Source organism: Onychomys torridus, chromosome 21 (assembly GCF_903995425.1).
Source record: "Onychomys torridus chromosome 21, mOncTor1.1, whole genome shotgun sequence".
Classification (NCBI taxonomy): Eukaryota; Metazoa; Chordata; class Mammalia; order Rodentia; family Cricetidae; genus Onychomys; species Onychomys torridus.
The window spans coordinates 38,485,550-38,507,829 of NC_050463.1; the positions used below are offsets into that span (position 1 = coordinate 38,485,550).

At 42.4% G+C, this 22,280-nt stretch overlaps 1 protein-coding gene across 1 annotated transcript in view; it reads left to right on the top strand.

Moving 5' to 3' along the window:
* Apob (apolipoprotein B) overlaps positions 1–16,059 on the top strand; it is a 37,750-nt gene extending 21,691 nt beyond the window's left edge. The window contains exons 21-29 of the mRNA XM_036171327.1: positions 649–859; positions 1,387–1,562; positions 1,688–1,875; positions 2,312–2,457; positions 4,085–4,458; positions 4,949–12,400; positions 12,955–13,069; positions 13,174–13,357; positions 14,221–16,059. Of these exons, the coding sequence (XP_036027220.1) occupies positions 649–859; positions 1,387–1,562; positions 1,688–1,875; positions 2,312–2,457; positions 4,085–4,458; positions 4,949–12,400; positions 12,955–13,069; positions 13,174–13,357; positions 14,221–15,807 (10,433 nt within the window). The 3' untranslated portion in view covers positions 15,808–16,059. The remainder of the gene's footprint in view (positions 1–648; positions 860–1,386; positions 1,563–1,687; positions 1,876–2,311; positions 2,458–4,084; positions 4,459–4,948; positions 12,401–12,954; positions 13,070–13,173; positions 13,358–14,220) is intronic.
* Positions 16,060–22,280: the final 6,221 nt, after the last annotated feature.

Below are 22,280 nucleotides of genomic sequence, written 5' to 3' on the forward strand. Positions count from 1 at the left end.
CAGATGAGTCCACAGTATGATAAGTGGCTGTGGAGATTGTTTGGGAGGTAGAAAGGCAAGAAAGAATGATGGGGTGATATGAGACGTCATCATATAATTATTGTATTTGGAAGAATTAGAGCTTACGTTCCTTGAGCATCTGAGCATCCCCCACCTCAGGTCTTTTCCTGAATGCCCCGCACCCAGAACTCAGCATGATTCAATCCTCTCTTCACTGTGGTCTTGCCCACATACCCTTTTAACAGGGGGATATTTTTGTGACCAACAGGTAAGAAATGGCCCCTCTTTTGTCCCTAATTCTTTTCCTCATAGCCAGTTCCCCATGGCTTTGTGACATTTACTGTCATCTGGCACGGGTAACTGATTTGCTCACTGTCTGCAGACCCCATTGATCACTAAAAGATGGACTGTGCAAGGGCTAGGTACCACAGTGCCAAGAACAGTGCCTAGCTCATTATAAACCATCAGGAAATACTTAAAAATTAAGTGAATGGATAATAGCATGGCCAATGGGGAAAATCATCTTAACTAGTGTGTCCTCATTTAAACTCATGGTAGTCAGGGGTTTGCAGCTTTCTTCTCTGCCTCTTTGGTCCTCTGTGTAGGCTCACAGCACATATCTCTCAATTCCCCCGTATACTCTTTCAGGAGTACAGCAGACTGAGGCTACTGCAGTGTTCAAGTACAATCGGCGAAGCAGGACTTTATCCAGCGAGGTCCTAATTCCAGGGTTTGGTGTTGACTTTGGGACAATCCTCAGAATTAATGATGAATCTGCTAAGGACAAAAATGCTTACAAACTCACCCTGGACATTCAGAACAAAAAGATCACTGAGGTCTCTCTTGTGGGCCATGTGAGGTAAGGAAAGGTTTCAGTGACCTGAGCTGAACTGGAGGCCTTGATGGCTCTTTGCTTTCTTCTTCAAGCTTTACATCTGGCCAAACCAAAGCAATCTCTGTTCTACAGTCTGCCTGCAAATACAGTTCTCAACATGTTCACCCTTTGCACGTGTTCAGTTGGATATTTCTATTAATTAAAATGCACTTGTTATCTATTTATCAAATACCATGCTGAGTGCATTAAAAAAAATTGTCTGTCCCTTGTCCCTATTTACTGGCAAGGACATGATAGCTCTGAGTGGTTTAATTGCTTGGCTAAGGCTAGAGAGAAAGATGAAAATAAGTTATATACCTCCCTCCAAACTCCATACTCCATGCTGAATATCAGCTTTATAAGTTAATGAGTTTGGTCTATGTATGGTCAGATACCTGATTTATTCATGTCTGGGTTTTATCACCAAAAATGAAACTCCTAATAATTGAATGCTGGGAACCTCCCTGGAACGAACAAAAGTCACCGATGCCACCTGATTTCTTTTTCAATAGTTATGACAAAAGGGTAGATGGCAAGATCAAAGGTGTCATCTCCATACCACGTTGGCAAGCAGAAGCCAGGAGTGAGATCCACACCCACTGGTCCCCCACCAAACTGCTGTTCCAAATGGACTCATCTGCTACAGCTTATGGCTCAACAGTCTCCAAGAGAGTGGCATGGCGTTATGGTATGTGTTCCTCCTGTCACGGGAGCCCTTTCCAGGGCACTGTGTGCTTAAGAGTTAGCTGCTTAGAGTAAAAGCTATGGGCTGACCTAACACCACTGACAGCCATGTTGCCTGTGCATTTTCAGACAACGAGAAAATCGAATTTGACTGGAACGCGGGAACCAACGTAGATACCAAAAAAGTAGCCTCCAATTTCCCTGTGGATCTTTCCAGTTATCCTAGAACTTTGCATGAGTATGCCAATGGTCTCCTGGATCACAGAGTCCCTCAGACGGACATGACTTTCCGGCACATGGGTTCCAAATTAATTGTTGTAAGTATGCAGCAGAATGAGAGACAGAAGAATCCCTGGGGCTCAGCGGCCAGACAAATTGATGAGCCCCAGGTCCCAGGGAGAAAACTTGGCTAAAAACAACAAGCTAAGCGAACAGTATTAGAGAATGAAGGACACCTGAGGTTGGCCCTTGGCCTGCACGCACACTTGTAAATACATGCACATATACACATGTGGACACACGACTACACACACACACACACACACACACACACACACACATAAATGAGTAAAAATAAAATACAGAGAAATCAGTCGCTGGAAATACATACTCTGCTGTAACTTACCTCTAACGTTCAGGGCATCCCCCTGCTTGATAACTGACCTGCAAACATGAACTCGCAGCTCACGTTAATTGTACTTGGAGACCCACTGAGACCCATTTCTTGCTCTCAAACTCTCTCTTGTTTTATAGGTAACAAACACGTGGTTTCAGATGGCATCCAGGGGTCTTCCTTACTCCCAGATGTTAGAGGATCACCTCAATGGCCTCTCGGAGTTGAACCTCCAGAAAATGGGATTGCCTGACTTCCACCTCCCAGACAACCTCTTTCTGAAGAGGTGAGAGGGGAAAACGGGGAGCATTATCTTTGTACTGTGCAAAGGGATGGGAACATGGTCCCTAGCCTGATTTAGACTTTCCTGTTGAAAAATTTCAGAGAAATTTATTTAAGCACTTGGAGACAAAGAACAGCTATAAAATAAGTGTCCGTGTTTTTTGTACCATAAAATGAGGTCCCCATGTGAACACCAACCCAGTATGGAGAACTTAAGAAAATAATTTAAGATTCTGAAAATACAGCTCTTTAGTGTTACATCCATAACAGCCTGGGTTTGCAAGGTATTCAAACTCAGCTATGGAGGGTCAGAACAGCCACTATGCCTTAAATGAAGGCACTTATTCTGAGAGACAGTAAGCAACATACCTTAATCCTAACAGGAAATTCAGAACCATATTGCTCATTCCCTTTCTGTGGTAACAAACAGCTGTGTAATAGTTTAATTTATTCATTTTATAGAAAAATAGTGGAGCATGAGCTAAAAAGGACAATGTTTTTCCTAAGATGATGATCTATATAATCCTCACAGTTCAGAATCTAAATGCCCTGTGTTATGTGGGCCCCTGGGTAGGTTGTGGCTGAGTAGCACAATTGAACATGCTTGATTACTGTGACAAGGCTGAGGTCTTCCCATGCCCCAAATGAACCAAAATTGCTGAAGATAAAATGTGTTCCTTACTATTGAAACTTCAATAATGGCGATAGAACAGGACCTTACTGGTCCTCAGTCATCCACCTGCTAAATGCTGGGGTCAAAACAAACAGCATCCTGCCCATTTTACAGTAGTACAATGAATGGTTTTTCAAATATAACAAATACCACCTACTTTATTCTTATAGATCATCATCATAGTTGGCTGCATGTATTTACTGAAAAGATTACAAACCCTGTTTGATACCAAAGGCCATTTCTGGGATTAAGCAGAAAGGGTACTATGCAAATAACATTACTGAGACTCAGAGAGGCTAATTCTAAGATAAATTCCCAACTGGTAGAAGCTAAAACTACCATCCATCTTTACGAACTCTTACACCTGTGTTCTTTTCCATATCAAGTTCCTTCTATTAGGTTTAGCCAATGAGTGTGAAGTATATGCAAAATAGTAGAATAGAAACAGTGAGAAGACAGAAACTGGGTAAGGTTTCATCCTTTCTGCCAGAGATAGGCCTTATATATACCAACAAATGAACCAATAAATGATATATAAATAAAATTAGGATGGACTCTTTGAGACTGATCCAAGGGATCATAATGATACAGAGGTGGTTCTTGGGAGGGTTTTAGAAGTGTTTGGCAGGTAGAGGGAAAAGGAAAGGGCCCCAGGCATAAGAAATATGATGGTGAAAAAAACATAGTAGGCTAGGGAAATGGGGAGTCAAGACAGAGAGTTTGGCCGGGCAGTAATGGCACACACCTTTAATCCCAGCACTCAGGAGGCAGAGGCAGGCGGATCTCTGTGAGTTCGAGGCCAGCCTGGTCTCCACAGAGAGTTCCAGGAAAGGCACAAAGCTACACAGAGAAACCCTGCCTTGGAAAACCAAAAATAAAAATATAAATAAAAAAATAAGACAGAGAGTTTTGAGTTCTTAATGTCTGACTGTGGGGACACTGTCTTTGTTCACTTCAGCGACGGCCGGGTCAAATATACATTGAACAAGAACAGTATAAAACTGGACATTCCTTTGCCTTTGGGTGGCAAGTCTTCAAGAGATCTAAGGGTGCCAGAGAGTGTGAGAACACCAGCCCTCAGCTTCAAGTCTGTGGGATTTCATCTGCCATCTCAGATGTTCCAGATCCCCACTTTTACAATCCCCAAGACACATCAACTGCAAGTGCCTCTCTTGGGTGTTCTAGACCTTTCCACAAATGTCTACAGCAACTTGTACAACTGGTCAGCCTCCTATACTGGTGGCAACACCAGCAAAGACCACTTCAGCCTTCGGGCTCAGTACCGCATGAAGGCTGACGCTGCGTTTGACCTGTTTTCCTACAGTGTGCAAGGTGAGGCCTGCTCAGGTAAAGGGTCCATAGAGCTAGTATATCACACATCGTGATGGGAGAGCTCCAGGGGGAAAGACTGTAGGCTTGCCTATAGATGTTTTTCTTGCTACTTGGAGGTCTTTTTATTCATTCAACTAATGAAAATATTTATTAAGCATATGGTAAGTGTTCAATACTATGTTAGGCAGTAACAATAAAGCAGCCATATATCTGAGCAATTATAATTCAGTTTAAGAAATGCTGTGATACAGTATATACTATATAGTATGAGGTGCAGTGGAAGCATTTGATAAGGGAACCCAACAAGGTCTGCAGCAACCCAGGAAGACTTCCTGAAGGAATGCCTTTTGACTTCATATTTCATGTATACATGACAAATGCCACTACTACAATTCACCCAGCTGTATAAGGTTCCTGTTGACTTTCAACATAAAGGTGATTCTGGAAATTTGTTGCTTAATTTAACCACTATCTTTAATTTTTCTGTTAGGATCTGGAGAAACAACATATGACAGCCAGAGAACATTCACATTGTCGTGTGATGGGTCTCTACACCACAAATTTCTAGATTCAAAATTCAAAGTCAGTCATGTAGAAAAATTTGAAAACACCCCAGTCTCAAAAGGTTTACTAACATTTGAAGCATCTAGTGCCTTGGGACCACAGATGTCTGCTACTGTTCACCTGGACTCAAAAAAGAAGCAGCATTTGTATGTCAAAGAAATCAAGGTTGATGGACAGTTCAGAGCATCCTCATTTTATGCTCAAGGCAAATATGGCCTGTCTTGTGAGAGAGATCCTACCACCGGCCAGCTGAGTGGGGAATCCAACATGAGGTTTAACTCCACCTACTTCCAGGGCACCAACCAGATAGTGGGAGTGTACCAGGATGGAACCTTCTCCCTCACCTCTACTTCTGATCTGCAAAAGGGCATATTCAAGAACACAGCTTCCCTGAAATATGAAAACTATGAGCTGACCCTGAAATCTGACAGCAGTGGACAGTATGAGAACTTCGCTGCTTCCAACAAGCTGGACATGACATTCTCTAAGCAAAGTGCATTGCTACGTTCTGAACATCAGGCCAATTACAAGTCCCTGAGGCTGGTCACCCTTCTTTCTGGATCAGTCACTTCCCAGGGTATGGAATTAAATGCTGACATCTTGGGCACTGACCAAATTAATACCGGCGCCCACAAGGCGACACTAAAGATTGCACGAGATGGACTGTCTACCAGCGCCACCAGCAACTTGAAGTACAGCCCCCTGCTGCTGGAGAATGAGTTGAATGCAGAGCTTGGCCTCTCTGGGGCGTCCATGAAACTATCAACAAATGGCCGCTTCAAGGAACACTATGCAAAATTCAGTCTCGATGGAAAAGCCGCCCTCACAGAGGTCTTGTTGGGAAGCGTTTACCAGGCCATGATTCTGGGTGCAGACAGCAAAAACATCTTCAACTTCAAACTCAGCCGAGAAGGGCTGAAGCTGTCCAATGACATGATGGGTTCTTATGCTGAAATGAAACTCAACCATGTACACAGCCTAAGCATTGCCGGTCTCTCACTGGACTTCTCCTCAAAAATGGACAACATTTACAGTGCTGACAAGTTTTATAAGCAGAATTTTAACTTGCAGCTACAGCCCTATTCTTTTGTAACTACTTTAAGCAGTGACTTGAGATACAATGCTCTGGATTTGACCAACAATGGGAGGTTACGGCTGGCACCACTGACGCTGAATGTGGGTGGCAACTTTAAAGGAACCTATCAAAATAATGAGCTAAAACACATCTATACCATCTCTTATACTGACCTAATAGTAGCAAGTTACAGAGCAGACACTGTAGCCAAGGTACAGGGCGTGGAATTCAGCCATCGGCTTAAGGCAGACATTAATGGGTTGGCTTCCTCTGTTGACGTCACCACCAACTATAATTCAGATCCACTGCACTTTAACAATGTTTTCCACTTGGTTTTGGCACCATTCCACTTGGGCATTGACACACACACGAGTGGAGATGGGAAATTGGCTCTCTGGGGAGAACACACCGGGCAGCTGTATAATAAGTTTCTGTTGAGAGCAGAACCTCTGGCACTGACTTTCTCTCATGATTTCAAAGGATCCACAAACCATGATCTTGTGTACAAAAGCAGTATCAGCACAGGTCTTGAACATACAGTCAGTGCCCTGCTCACACCTGCTGAGCAGACAAGCACCTGGAAATTCAAGACCAGACTGAATGACAAGGTATACAGCCAGGACTTTGAAGCCTACAACACTAAAGACAAAATTGGTGTCGAGTTTAGTGGACGGGCTGACCTCTCTGGGCTGTACTCACCAATTAAAGTGCCGTTTTTCCACAGTGAGCCTGTCAATGTCCTTACTGACTTAGAGATAAAGGATGCTGTGGACAAGCCCCAAGAATTCACAATTGTTGCTTTTGTGAAGTATGATAAGAACCAGGATGTTCACACCATCAGCCTCCCATTCTTTAAAAGCCTGCCAGAGTATTTGGAGAGAAATCGAAGAGGAATTATAACTCTACTGGAAGCCATGCAGGGAGAATTGCAGCGCATCAATATTGATGAGTTTGTGAGGAAGTACAAAGCAGCCCTGAGCAGACTTCCACAGCAAATCCATGATTATCTGAATGCATCTGACTGGGAGAGACAAGTAACCAATGCCAAGAAAAAATTAACTGCTTTTATGGAAAATTATAAAATTACAGACAATGATGTACTAATTGCATTAGATAGTGCCAAAATCAACTTCAATGAAAAACTTTCTCAACTTGAGACATACGTGATACAATTTGATCAGTATATTAGAGATAATTATGATCCACAGGATTTTAAAAAAGCTATTGCTCAGATCATTGATCGAATCATTGAAACATTAAAAATTCTTGATGAACAGTATCATATCCGTGTAAATCTAGAAAAATCAATCCATGACCTATATTTATTTGTTGAAAATGTTGATCTTAACAAAATTGGCAGTAGCGCAGCCTCTTGGATCCAAAATGTGGATACTAAATATCAAGTCAGAATCCAGATACAAGAGAAACTACTGCAGCTCAGGTCACAGATTCAGACTATAGACATTCAACAGCTGGCTGCAGACTTGAAACAACAGGTTGAAGCTATTGATGTCACCATGTATTTAGCTCAATTGAGAACTGCAATTCTATTCCAAAGAATAAATGACTTTATTGAGCGTGTCAAATACTTTGTTAGGAATCTTATTGAAGATTTTAAAGTAACTGAGAAAATCAATACTTTTAGAGCTATAGTCCATGAGTTAATTGAGAAATATGATGTAGACCAGCAACTCCAGGTTTTAATGGATAAATCAGTAGAGTTGGCCCACAGATACAGCCTGGGTGAGGCTCTTCAGAAACTAAGCAATGTGCTACAACAAATTGAGATAAGAGGTTACTATGAGAAATTTGTTGGGTTTATTGATGATACTGTCAAGTGGCTGAAAGCATTATCTTTCAAAAATGTCATCCAAGAACTAAATAGATATCTTGACCTGTTGGTGAAGATGTTAAAAGCATTTGACTATCACCAGTTCATCGACGAAACCAACAGCAAAATACGTGAGGTGACTCGGAGAATCAATGCTGAAATCCAAGCTCTTGAACTTCCACAGAAAACTGAAGCATTAAAACTGCTGGCAGGAGACTTGAAATCCAGGGTCTCCACCTATCTGGAAAGACTCAAGGACACCAAAGTAACCGTGTTTATTGATTGGCTGCAGGATGCTTTGGTTCACATAAAAGCCCATTTCCAGGATACTCTAGAAGATGTGCGAGACCGACTTTATCAAATGGACATTCAGTGGGAAGTTGAACACTTCTTATCCCTGGTAAGCCGAGTTTACAATACACTGGTCACCTATATTTCTGACTGGTGGATTCTAACTGCTAAGAACATTACAGATTTTGCAGAGCAATACTCTATCCAAAACTGGGCTGAGAGTGTAAAAGGGCTTGTGGAACAAGGGTTCACTGTCCCCGAAATCCGAACATTTCTGGGGACTATGCCTGCCTTTGAGGTCAGTCTCCGTGCTCTCCAAGAAGCTAACTTTCAGACTCCTGATTTCATTGTCCCCCTGACGGATTTGAGGATCCCATCGATTCAGATAAACTTCAAAATGTTGAAGAATGTAAAAATCCCATCAAGATTTTCTACCCCAGAATTCACTCTCCTCAATACCTTCCATATCCCCTCCTTTACAATAGACTTGCTGGAAATAAAAGCAAAGATTATCAGAACTATTGACCAAATGCTGAGCAGTGAGCTACAGTGGCCTCTTCCAGAAGTGTACCTGAGAGATCTGGAGATGGTGAACATCCCTCTTGCAAGACTCACTCTGCCCGACTTCCATGTACCAGAAATCACAGTTCCAGAATTCACAATCCCAAATGTCAATTTCAAAGATTTTCAAGTTCCTGATCTTCACATACCAGAGTTCCAGCTTCCTCGCCTCTCACACACAATTGAAATACCTGCTTTTGGCAAACTTCATGGCATCCTGAAGATCCAGTCTCCCCTCTTTATATTCGATGCGAATGCCAACATACAGAATGTAACTACTTCACAGAACAGGGCAGAGATTGTGGCTTCTGTCACTGCTACGGGAGAGTCCAAATTCGAAGCTCTCAATTTTGATTTTGAAGCACAAGCTCAATTCTTGGAGCTAAATCCAAATCCTAACCCTCTGGTCCTGAAGGAGTCTATGAACTTCTCCAGTAAGCATGTGAGGATGGAGCATGAGGGTGAGATATTGTTTTCTGGGAAGGCCTTTGAGGGAAAATCAGACACTGTTGCCAGTTTATACACAGAGAAAAATACAGTGGAGTTTAATAACAGTATGATTGTCAAGATAAACAATCAGCTCACCCTTGATAGTCACACCAAGTACTTTCACAAGTTGAGTATCCCCAGGCTTGACTTCTCCAGTAAGGCTTCCTTTAACAATGAAATCAAGACACTATTGGAAGCTGGACATGTGGCATGGACTTCTTCGGGGACAGGGTCATGGAAGTGGGCCTGTCCCAACTTCTCAGATGAGGGCATACATTCATCCAAAGTTAGCTTCACTGTGGAAGGACCCATTGCTTCTTTTGGACTGTCTAATAACATAAATGGCAAGCACCTGAGGGTCATCCAAAAACTGGCATACGAATCTGGCTTCCTCAACTATTCTAAGTTTGAAGTTGAGTCGAAAGTTGAATCTCAGCACGTGGGCTCCAGCATTCTAACTGGCAAGGGAACAGTACTGCTCAGAGATGCAAAGGCAGAAATGACTGGGCAGCACAATGCTGACTTACATGGAAAAGTTATTGGGACTTTGAAAAATTCTCTTTTCTTTTCGGCACACCCGTTTACGATTACTGCATCCACAAATAATGAAGGGAATTTGAAAGTTAGTTTTCCACTAAAGTTGACTGGGAAAATAGACTTCCTGAATAACTATGAACTATTTCTGAGCCCTCATGCCCAGCAAGCAAGCTGGCAAGCAGGTGCTAGATTCAATCAGTACAAATACAACCAAAATTTTTCTGCTATTAACAATGAACACAACATGGAAGCCCGTGTAGGGATGAATGGAGATGCCAACTTGGATTTCTTAAACATACCTTTAACAATTCCTGAAATTACTCTACCTTATGTAGGGCTCACAACTCCCTTACTGAAGGATTTCTCCATATGGGAAGAAACAGGCTTGAAAGAATTTTTGAAGACAACAAAGCAATCATTTGATTTAAGTGTAAAGGCTCAATATAAAAAGAACAGAGACAGGCATGCCTTTAAGATTCCTCTGAGCACATTTTATGAGTTTATTCTCAACAATGTCAACTCCTGGGACAGGAAATTTGAGAAAGCCAGAGACAGTGCATTAGATTTTCTTACCACATCCTATAATGAAGCAAAAAATAAGTTTGATAAGTACAAAACGGATAATTCCCTCATTCGGCCCCCCAAGACCTTCCAAAGTCATGGGTTCACTATCCCATTTGTTAATATTGAAGTGTCTCCATTTGCTGTAGAGACAATGGCCTCCAGCCATGTGATACCCAAAGCAATAAGCACCCCAAGTGTCACAATGCCAGGACCTCATGTCATCGTGCCTTCATACAGGTTAGTGTTGCCATCCCTGGAGCTGCCAGTGCTTCACGCCCCTAGGAATCTACTCAAGTTTTCCCTCCCAGATTTCAAGGAATTGAGCCCTATTGACAAGATTTATATTCCAGCCCTGGGCAATTTTACCTATGACTTTTCTTTCAAGTCAAGCGTCATCACGCTGAACACCAATGCTGGACTTTATAACCAGTCAGACATTGTTGCTCGTTTCCTCTCTTCCTCTTCATTTGTCACGGATGCCCTGCAGTACAAATTGGAGAGCACTTCACGTCTGACGCAGAAAAGAGGACTGGCCATAGCTGTCTCTCTCACTAACAAATTTGTAAAGGGCAATCATGACAGCACCATTAGCTTAACCAAGAAAAACATAGAAGCATCTGTGAAAACAACTGCAAGCCTCCATGTTCCCATTTTAACAATGAACTTCAAGCAGGAACTTAATGGAAATGCCAAGTCAAAGCCCACTCTCTCATCATCCATTGAACTAAACTACGACTTCAACTCCTCAAAGCTGCACTCCACTGCTAAGGGAGGTATCGACCACAAGTTCAGCTTAGAAAGTCTCACTTCCTACTTTTCCATTCAGTCATCCACCAAAGGAAATATCAAAGGTTCTGTCCTTTCACAGGAGTATTCAGGAAGTGTTGCCAGCGAGGCCAACACATACCTGAATTCCAAGGGTACTCGGTCTTCTGTAAGGCTACAAGGAGCTTCCGTAGTTGATGGTATCTGGAACATTGAAGTAGGAGAAAATTTTGCTGGGGAAGCCACTCTCCGACGCATATATGCCACATGGGAACACAGTATTAAAAACCATTTGCAGGTAGGCAGCTTCTTTCTCACAAAAGGAAGGCAAACATGCAGAGCCACCCTGGAGCTCTCCCCATGGACAGTGTCAACTCTTCTACAGGTTCATGTGAGTCAACCCAGTTCCCTTCTTGAGCTCCATCACTTTGACCAGGAAGTGACCCTGAAAGCCAATACTAAGAACCAGAAGGTCGTCTGGAAAAGTGAAGCCCAGATTCATTCACAGGTCCTTCAGCACAATGTGCAGTTCTCCAATAACCAAGAAGAGCTACGCCTTGATATTGCAGGATCCACAGAAGGACAAACCATCTTTCTACCAGCATACGGCAAGAGCTTGCGGGAACTCCTGCAGATGGATGGAAAGAGACAGTATCTTCAGGCTTCAACATCCCTTGTGTATACCAAAAACCCCAATGGCTATCTCTTCTCACTCCCTGTGCAAGAACTGGCTGATAGATTCATCATACCAAGGCTGAAACTAAATGACTTCAGTGGAATAAAAATCTATAAGAAACTAAGTACCTCACCATTTACCCTCAACCTAACAATGCTCCCCAGGGTAAATTTCCCTGGGATTGATGTGTTCACACAATACTCTAAACCAGAGGACTCCTCCGTTCCTGCTTTTGAGGTAACTATACCTGAAGTTCAGTTCACTGTGTCCCAGTTCACACTTCCAAAGAGCTTTCCAGTTGGCAGTGCTGGCTTTGGTCTGAATGAGATAGCCAACATGATTGCAGGTGCGGATCTGCCCAGCATCACCCTGCCTGAGCAAACCATTGAGATCCCATCCGTCAAGTTCTCTGTACCTGCAGGAATTTTTATTCCTTTCTTTGGAACACTGACTACCCAAGTCGGGGTGGCCTCTCCTGTGTACAATGTCACTTGGAGTGCTGGCTTGAAAAACAAAGCAGATCACGTTGAAACCACCCTGGATTCCACGTGCAGTTCAATCTGGCAGTTTCTGGAGTATGAGCTAAAAGGTAAGGAAATCTTCTTCCACCTCTCCTGGATACTATGTGTTTTCAATTGAGTTATGAGTAAATAATTACATACTTAATTAGCATTAAAGGAACAATTGTTATCTGTAGCAAAACGTAGAATGAAAAGGAGAATATATATGTTCCACCATATATTTTTAAAACAAAACTAGAACACCTATTGACATTGAAGAACAAATTTAAAGAAAATAGCTTTTTTCTGTAATAAGTTGAAGACTAATAATACCTCCTGTTTATTTAAAATAAAAATATCATAGGGATCTGGAGTATTGCTCTGTGGTAGAGAACATGCTTAGCATGTGTGAGGCCCTGGGTTCAAACTCCAGTACTACCACACACACACACAAATAAAAAAAAAAAACAATACTTTTTTTTTTTAAATCTACAAATTGCACACGATATGTTTTAAATTTTTAAGTTAGGTGATTGGTTAAGGTATCTGTCTAAGTTTTCAGTACACACACACACACACACACACACACACACACACACTTACAATGATGTACCAATGACATCTAAAAATCTCTCCAATACAGTTATGGGAACACACAAAATTGAAGATCATAAGTTCATCTGTAAGAACAAAGGAACACTTCAACACCGTGACTTCAATGTGGAGTACAAGGATGATGGTGTATTTAACGGACTTTGGTACGCAAGTTTTACTGTCACTTGGCAATCTTTTCAAAACTTACTGAGATGCTTGCCGTCTCTGGCCCCATTTCGTTATGACTCATCTGCTTTTCTGATTTCAGGGTCTGGGAGGGAGAAGCTCATCTTGACATCACCAGCCCAGTATTGACTGAGCTCCATCTGCACTACAAAGAAGGTGAGAAAAGTCTGTCTGCCTCAGCAGCCTCCCCAGCCATAGGCACTGTGGGTCTGGAGTCAAGCAGAGATGACCGGAGTGTGGAGCTGAATGTCTACTTCCTCCCTCAGGTGGGTCCCAGCTGATGAGTATCACATGCTCAAAAGCAAGTAGAGAACTAGAGATGATCATTTCCTTCTAGACAGCTCTCAGACAGGATTCTCAAACTAGATGAAAGACAAGTAATGAGTCAGCCACACGTCTTCATTGAGGTACTACTGTTCTGAAAACATTACAGTACATCTTTGCTGAGATTAATTATTAGACACACCCATGAGACCTAATTAGCACCATTATTTTATGGCAAAGACAAGAGTCAATACCTCATCTCCTAAGACATGGACAAACTCTGCCACATATACAGTTTTTAAATCATATTTTCTGGATTTTTCCTTTTTTGAGGCTTCATAATTCTTCTCCACAGTGAAATTGTTAGATTGAGGTAGATTAAATTCATATGATGTCATTTATAAGCTCTGCTGGGACCAAATCAAAGATGACATTGCTACAGGGAGATATGCCTAAAGCCAGTCACTAGCTTGGCAGGTGAATGCTGAAATTAGAGCTCTTGAGCTGGACTTTTTTCTTCTTTTTTCTAGAATGTGTTTTTTTCCTACCTTTTTCCTCCTCCTCCTCCTCCTCCCAATTTTCCATTCCAATAAGTCTTTAGTGTTAAATGCCACTAAGTAGATATCACACACACCTTTTTATCCTCTAGGAAGCATGTGATAGAGAGAAATTAACCTCAGTGGGCCTATTTAACCATAAAACAAAAACATGAACTAACCAAGAAGGGTTAAATCCCCTTCAGAATATGGAAGACCCTCCTCTGGTCTTTACTTTTAAGCGCTAATGAAACTTTAGTGTGGTATATTATATAATCAGAGTCATTGTGAGTATGTTCTTTTCACCTGATTTATCCCTCTGGTTTTAGTCCTCTCTAGACAGAAAACTCAGCATATTCAAAACTGAGTGGAGGTTCAAGAAGTCTGGGAATGAAAAGCACATCAAAATTAATTGGGAAGAAGAGGCAGCTTCCAGATTGCTGGGCTCCCTGAAAAGCAGTGTGCCCAAGGCTACAGAGGCTATCTATGATTATGTCAATAAGTACTACCTGGGAAATGCTTCTTCAGAGCTAAGGAGGAGTCTGCAGAACAGTGCTGGAAGTGCTAGAGAGAAGATTTATAAAATGAACATGGATTTCCAGAAGGCAGCCCATGATGCCTACCAGGAGTGGAAAAGCAAGACCCAGAATCTGTATGAGGAAATGTTGGCTCAAGAGGGCCAAAGCATCCCTGAAAGACTCCAGGACACGGTGGTAGACAGCCTAGTATATGTTACTCACAAGTACCACACAGCAGTCACGTTTCTCACTGACTCATTCATTCGTTTCCTGAAGAACAACACATTCCAGCTCCCAGGTAATGGTGGAACATATACTACTGATGAACTCTGCACGATGGTCATGAGGGAGACGGCAAAGTCGCTGTCTCAGCTGTATTCGAGGATCTATGGCAGTTTAGAAAAACTGCTTTCCTATGTCCAAGACCTAGTTGAGAAATTGGGCTTAATCAATGACATAAAATTTAAATTTCCTTTTATTTCAAAAGCCGGGAAACTACCAGATGTGATTCTGGAGTACAGGATGCTCTTAAACATTTCATCAGACTTAATCCAAGAGTACTCCAAAGCCCTCCAGAATACTAACTTCACAGCAATACTAAGTGATCTTCAGATTATATTGGAGAGAATTTTAGACATCATAGAAGAAAAAATTCAATGCCTAAACAGCAAAGGATCTGCTTGCTTCACTGACTATATCAATACGATCTTCAAAATATATGTCCCAAATGCTTTTAAATTCCTAAGAGAAGACCTATATCCTATCTTTAGTGGGTTCAATGACTCTGTTCAAAGCATACTTCAGGAGGGGTCCTACAAACTACAGCAGGTCCATCAGTACATAAAGGCTCTTCGTGAAGAGTATTTTGATCCAAGCATAGTCGGCTGGACAGTAAAATATTATGAAGTAGAAGAAAAGGTGGTTGACCTGATCAAGTCCCTCTTAGTTATCCTGAGGGATTTCTACTCTGAACACAGTGCCAGGGCTGTTGATTTTGCTTCCAAAATCACAACTCAAGTTGAGCAATTCATGCCCAGGGATATCCAAGAATGTCTGAGCATCCTTGCTGATATAAATGGAAAGGGGAAGGAGAAGATGGCAGAGCTTTCTATTATGGCAAAGGAAGCACTTGGAAGCTGGCCCACAGCAATGAAGGGAACCATTTCTGAGTACCACTGGCAGTTCAGTTCCAAACTGCAGGATTTTTCAGACCAATTCTATGATTACTATGAAAAATTCATTGCCGACTCCACAAGATTGATTGATCTGTCCATTCAGAGCTACCACGAGTTTCTAAGCTACATCACCAAGTTACTGAAAGAGCTGCAGGTGGCCACAGCCAATAACGTGAGCCCCTACATTAACCTTGCCCCAGGAGAACTGACTATCACTTTCTGATTCATTTATTCATCTGTTCCAATTAAACTTTCACATAGTAGGAGACTTGACATACTACTATAGAAACCATCCAACTGAGCCAGCCCTGCAGCGACAGTAAGATGCATGTGTGAACTAGGCCTGCAACCAAGCTGACATGAGAACCAAGAACTCAGGAAGACATATTTTTACAAGTTAGAGAAAAATCAAGATCTGAGTTGTTTTGTTAAACTTGGGAGGGGGTGAACAAATAAATGACTTCTTTATTGTGCATCATACCCTTCAACTTGGCTCATTTGTATTAAAACAATAGAATGAGTGTATCAATTCAAAGGTTCTGGCTTTCCTAACATCCATAGGGACACATGCTTGCATTTTAGTGATAAAAATAAAGGAAGAAGTTATGGAGGAAAATATTTTTCTTCTTATAAAAATAGGTAATTGATCTCAATAACTACATTAACTAAGTGAACAGGAAAAGGGTTTTATATAAATTTAACCTGAAGAACATCACATATACGTCATATGTCTTTAAGTGCCATACAATCTTCCCTGACAATCTGTAAGTGTCTGTTGGGCAAGATTCTTCTCTGTTAGAATCTGGGATCAACCAACTAGACTTTTATCTGACTTGGCCTACTAGTAGTAGAGAGGTAATAACTTAGGAGTACTAGACTCAAGAGGTTGAGGATACTATATATCTCAGACATCTCCCTATAGCTTAGCCAGGACTCAATCATTCAAAGCAAAAAAAAAAAAAAAAAAAAAAAAAAAAAAAGGTATAAGTGGGAAAGAGACATAGACATGGACTCCCTAAGTGCTTCTGCAAGCAAACATGCAGTTACATCCTCACATTTTCTTGTAAACAGAGTATCTGACAATCCCAAGTGTCAGCAAAGCCTGAGGGTTATTCCTGCCAGGAACATTCATTGCAAAGGTTGATTTTGAATGTGAGCAATGTTTATCTGCCTCCAAGTGGAGCTCTTGGAAAGCCACAAAAAACCTAGGCAACAGAAGTCCCACTGGCACAAGTGGGGAGGTGACCAAATGGCACATCACAGCAATGGCATTGGATAACAATGGAAGAGTATGACCCTTGAAGAATTAGAAATCCATAGATGGTGACTTCTAAGTCCTCCGTGATGGCTCTTTAGAAAAGACACATTTTCAATCTCCACCGTTTTCCCATTTGTGTCCTTTGATGAAGCACACTGTTAAAATTCATAAGCATTCATTAAAAATTGAAACACAGTTCATCAATACTTTAGCATGATTCTTCTATGCAGAAATTAGGAGCCAAAAAGACTATCCTGGGTATGAAAAAAGGTAGAAAATTAGGCTCAAATCCAAGAGTGATACACCACTTCCTCCAAGCTTAATTCTGTCAGAATTTCCATAACGAGTTAAGAGCAGTAACGCAATGACCTACTGAATCTTCAAACTGTAATGAAGCCTGTAATTATGGCTTCATTCGGAGGGAAGTGAGGAGTCCCAGGAAGGTCCTGGGTACTCATGAGATGATATCAACATCTGGAACTGAAATGAGAGGAAGGGACCTATGGATTCTATGATCATGCAATCACATAGCACACCTGCTCAGCTCCTCCTATCTTTCACATGGTGCACAGTGATTGGCTTAGAATGCCTTCATCACGTTGAATAAAGTTGGAAGAAAGATGAGTCCTCAGGAAGGTTAGGACTCTGCTCTTCTTTGGATTGCTTGTGTGTTTTAGAATATTTCTCTGGGTTCAAATAATAGCTGGATTCCTTCCTCTTGAACTTTAGAGAGCTTATCCTCCTCAACCCCACAAGCCTGAGGCAAGAAAAACACAAGTAGAGGCCATCCAGGGCCACATAACAAAAAATAATAATAACCCTATATTTTTGCCGCTTTTAATTTTGTCTACAAGCAAAGGACTATTATTATGAGGTGCTTGTTTAAGGTGGGCTCATGTTAAAGAAAGAAAGGAGGTGGAACAATTGGTCCTCCTCAGTGAGCGCCTACTAAACACCCCCTACAATGGTGAGACAGATTAGTAGATAATCTGTCCATCTGTCTAACTGAAGGGAGGGGATTTGTCTTCTGATGATGATTAGCAAGTGACAGTGATTACTATTAGAAGAGGTGGGGAGCAGAAAGCTGTTGTGGGAAGGGTTGGAATGGACCTCGGTAATACATGGACAATAAAAGAGAAAGGGCAATTCAGGAAGGGGACAAACACGAGCAGGCACAGATAAGCAAGAGCGCCGCATGAACGCTGGATTCTCGATTTTTTTTTTTTAAGATTTATTAATTTATTATGTATACAGTGAGTGTTCTGCCTACAGGCCAGAAGAGGGCACTAGATCTCTCATTACAGATGGTTGTCAGCCACCATGTGGGTGCTGGGAATTGAACTCAGGACCTCTGGAAGAATAGCCAGTGCTCTTAACCTCTGAGCCATCTCTCCAGCCCGGGATTCTTGATTTTAGCTAGAACATAGGGAGAGTAAAAGGAGGACTACATGGAAGGGCCAGCCTGGGAGGACTTCAGAGAAGGTGAATGTTGGGAAGAAAGGCAGTGCTCTCGCTGCTGAAGAAGGGCATCCAGTGGAAGATTTTTGACCACTGATTACAGAAATCAGTGTGCTCACATACTCATGACTTACAATGGAAGAGATCTGGAATGTGAGGCTGTGCCTGGGTCCATATTAAAAAATAGACTTGAGAAGTCACAAGTGTTGGGAATGGTGAGGAGGATTCAAAGAAAAGCCAACATAAAGGAGGAATTGACAGGATCAAGCGACTCGTTGTTCAAAGCGAAGGCTGTGAAAACTCAAGATGAATTAGTGAGTTTAGGGTCAGAAATTGGAGGAATTGGTGAGAGATGGAGATCATGGGAAGGACTGGATAGGTTATAAGGGGAAATCTGTTTTCATAGTTCTAAAAGAAAGGAAACACAAATGTGGCACCAGTTTCCAGTGAGGGCTTTCACATTAGGTCATTGTCTTAGTCACTGTTTCTATTGCTGTGATGAAACATCACAGCCAAAAGCAATCCAGAAAGAAGGGTTTGTTGCACTTACAACCTCCACACCACAGTCCATCCTGGGAGACAGTGGGGGCAGGAACTCAAGCAGGGCAGGGACCCAGAGGCAGGAGTTGATGCAGAGGCCATGGAGGAGTGCTGCTAACTCACTTGCTTCCCCTGGCTTGGTCAGCCTGCTTTCTTATAGAACTCAGAACCACCAGCCCAGAGATGGCACCACCCAAAATGGGCTGGGCCCTCCAATACCAATCACTAGTTAAGAAAATGCACGACATTCTTGCCTTCAGCTAGATCTTATGAAAGCATTTGCGCAACTGAGGTTCCCTCCTCTCAGATGATTCTAGCTTGTGTCAAATTGACAAAAAAAAAAAAAAAAAAAAAAAAACCTAGCCAACACACTCATGAAATGGCAGAATGAAAAGCAAACTCATGGAAAGAGCAAGTGAATCAGGGGAGGGAGGGAGGAAGGGACGGAGGGAGGGAAGGAAGGAAGGAAGGAAGGAAGGAAGGAAGGAAGGAAGGAAGGAAGAGATAGAATTCCCTTTTTATAACTAACCAACTCACTTGATAAAAAAGGCTTTATTCATTCATAAGATTTGTGCCCTTTTCATAATACTGATGCTGTGGAGATGTAGGACAAGATTTTAGGAGTATTCTCAAAAATAGCAATGAGCAAGGCAGACCTCAGAGTCATACCATTTTGAACCTATGTGACTATACAAATAGAACCAGAAAGAATGTGATGATCAGGGGATTACTGGGACAGGTGAGACTGTCCCTCCGAGACTGCCACAACCATAATGCACCTGTGGGATCACACAGGAGGTTCCAGTTTATACTGCTGTGCTCACATGGAAAATTCCTACTGGGATAAGATAGAGATGTGTACTAGAGAATGACAGAATGGGGACAACATAACACAGATCACACACATCTTCAGAAAATTAATAAGAAAACGCACTGTTTTCTCCTTGCATGACCTGGCCTCTTGTCCAGGAAGTGAATCACCTTGTACATCTCCTAAGAACATATTGTCAGGTGATGTAGGAAACCTGCCTATAAACACAGAGTTTTCCTCAAATAAAGCAAACATCCAAGGTTCCAATCAAGGGAGGAATCAAATAATGGCACCCTGCCCAGGTCCCTGGAACTTTGTGAGCATGATCAAACCATGCTCAGGGGACTTGACTCCCAGGTCCAGCCCCAGCTCACAGAGCACTGTCCCCAGCATAAACTCTGTATTGAATGGATTCATTTGAACTGCGCCCACCACATACTTTTGGTGTGGTCTCCATTTTCTCTGGCTTACCATTTGAAGGCTGAATAGTTGAAGATCTCAAGTCTTCCTTTCTTGGTTAGATAAGTAAATATTCCCCCTCTGACATCCCACTCTAGGGCCCCCGTCTGGTTCTAATTTATGACTTAGTCCCCATTCAGTCAGAGAAGGGGCCAAAACAGCCTTCAAGTGGGGCCTACAATATGGGAGCCAGAGTGGACAAACAGATGTTCCCTCTAAAAGTGTCTAATAACCAGAGATAAATGTGCAGAAACAGACCCTTCCTCTTAGCTCATCTCTGTGTGTGCTGTTCACATTAAGAGGTCACTACAACTCCCTTCAGGGTGCTCCATTTGTTGGTGGGATGGCTGGGTGGTCACCAACAAACAACATTCCAGAGCCTCATAAAACGTTGGTGGGGCAGGTACATGGGTCTCCTTGAGCAGAGAGCCCTGTTCTTCTTATCCTCCAAAATGGTTCCTGCCTCCCTGAATCTGAGAGGAACTTCAGTGATACTTGAAGCAATGGGCACTAAGCTCTGGTCCTGTGTCCATTTCCCCCCTCAACTGATGCTATCTACTCCAATTTTAGAGTAGAGGAATCATTCACACCTTGGGGATGACCTGGTATCTGAGCTGTAGGCCGGTGGCCCCACCTTTGCCTGGAAGCTTTGACTCAGCTGTGCAACAGGAACATCAAGCCTCACTGTCCAGGGCCTGCTAGAGACACAAAACCAGACACTGGCCTGAAGGGAGTGCAGCTCTGTGAAGAACCCAGATCCACAAATATCCCCCAGCTCCCCAAAGGTCCTCTTGGCTTCACACCCTTCTCCTCCAACAAAGTGGGTCCATTGAGAAGGGTACACAGGTCTTCACAGAGCAATAGATACCAAGATGACTTCAGGAGACCCAAAGCCCTTGGGTTAGAATTGGACTGGCTTGAGCAGAGCTGAGTCCTGGGACATTGGTGTGATGCATTAGAAGCTTACAAAAGGATCTGTGGGGGATGACAGATCACTAGCCCGTGGCTTTTCTGAGAACAGAGAAAACAAGAAAAGAAGACCCCAAAAGTCAATACACTCCTCTCACTCAGGGAAAAGATCCAAATTCAAGATTCAGCTGATTCGTGAATTACGTAAGCTTCAGAGCATGACAGAATAGTTTTGCTGGGAAATGAAAGTAGTTCCCTTTTGTGAGAGTTGTTGGGAATTGTGAATTAGATAACAAAGGTCAACTCTGGCGCACAGAACAGGGATTAAATGGATCATGTCCCAGTGGCGACAGTCAAAATTAGTGATGTGTGAGTCCAATTACAATGAGGCAGAGAAGTCAGTCATACCATTATGATACAGAGTAAAATAGCAAGTCTCAGAAGATGAAATAAGGTTCAAACTCAATGAAAACCAAAGACTTATTTTAAAGTACAGCTTTAAAAACAGGAGAATGATAAACTGAAGATTCAGGATGGATTTCAGGAGAAAGGACAGCAACAACTCACAGCTGGGGGGAGGTACCATTACTGCTATGGCCTTATTCTGCTGCTGAGGGGTACCTTGAGTGTTTATTATGCTACTAGTGAAATTATAATAATGAATTGACTATCGAATACAAAAGAAGAAACAGAAAAATATTTAAATGTCTGGCATACATTAAGCACTAAACAAGTTTATGTCACCTTTCCCTCTTCATGACCCCTGGGTTTTTAGATGGACGTACTCTTCATTCCAAGGGGAAATTATTTCATGTCTTTGGTTGCATTTAGCAAGCCTCTCCTCTGGGCCAGGCATTATCCTAAACTTTCAAGTTCAAAAAGAAAATGTGTAAGTCCTTCTGAGGGGGACCGGAGGTGACCTTCAACCCCAGGAGAGGTTCAGATGAGGACTCACAACAATGCTGGGATCACTGAGACAAATGGAGCAAGAAGAAGTGTGTCACTCCTAGGTGGGTGACCTGGCTGTGAGTTCTGAGTTTGCCACCTACATAGCTGGAGTGCCCTGGGAGATGTAAGCCCCCACACACACACACACTTTGATCCTCAGGAACTTCATTTGCAAAATAGTAACTCAAGGAATAATAATGTGTTCCATATGAGCTGGCTGGGTCTGAGTTCTCCTGGGCTACCTAAAGTCATATGCTTCCCAAACTGATTCCTTTCTGTGCCTCTAGGACAGTGGTTCTCAACCTGTGGGTCA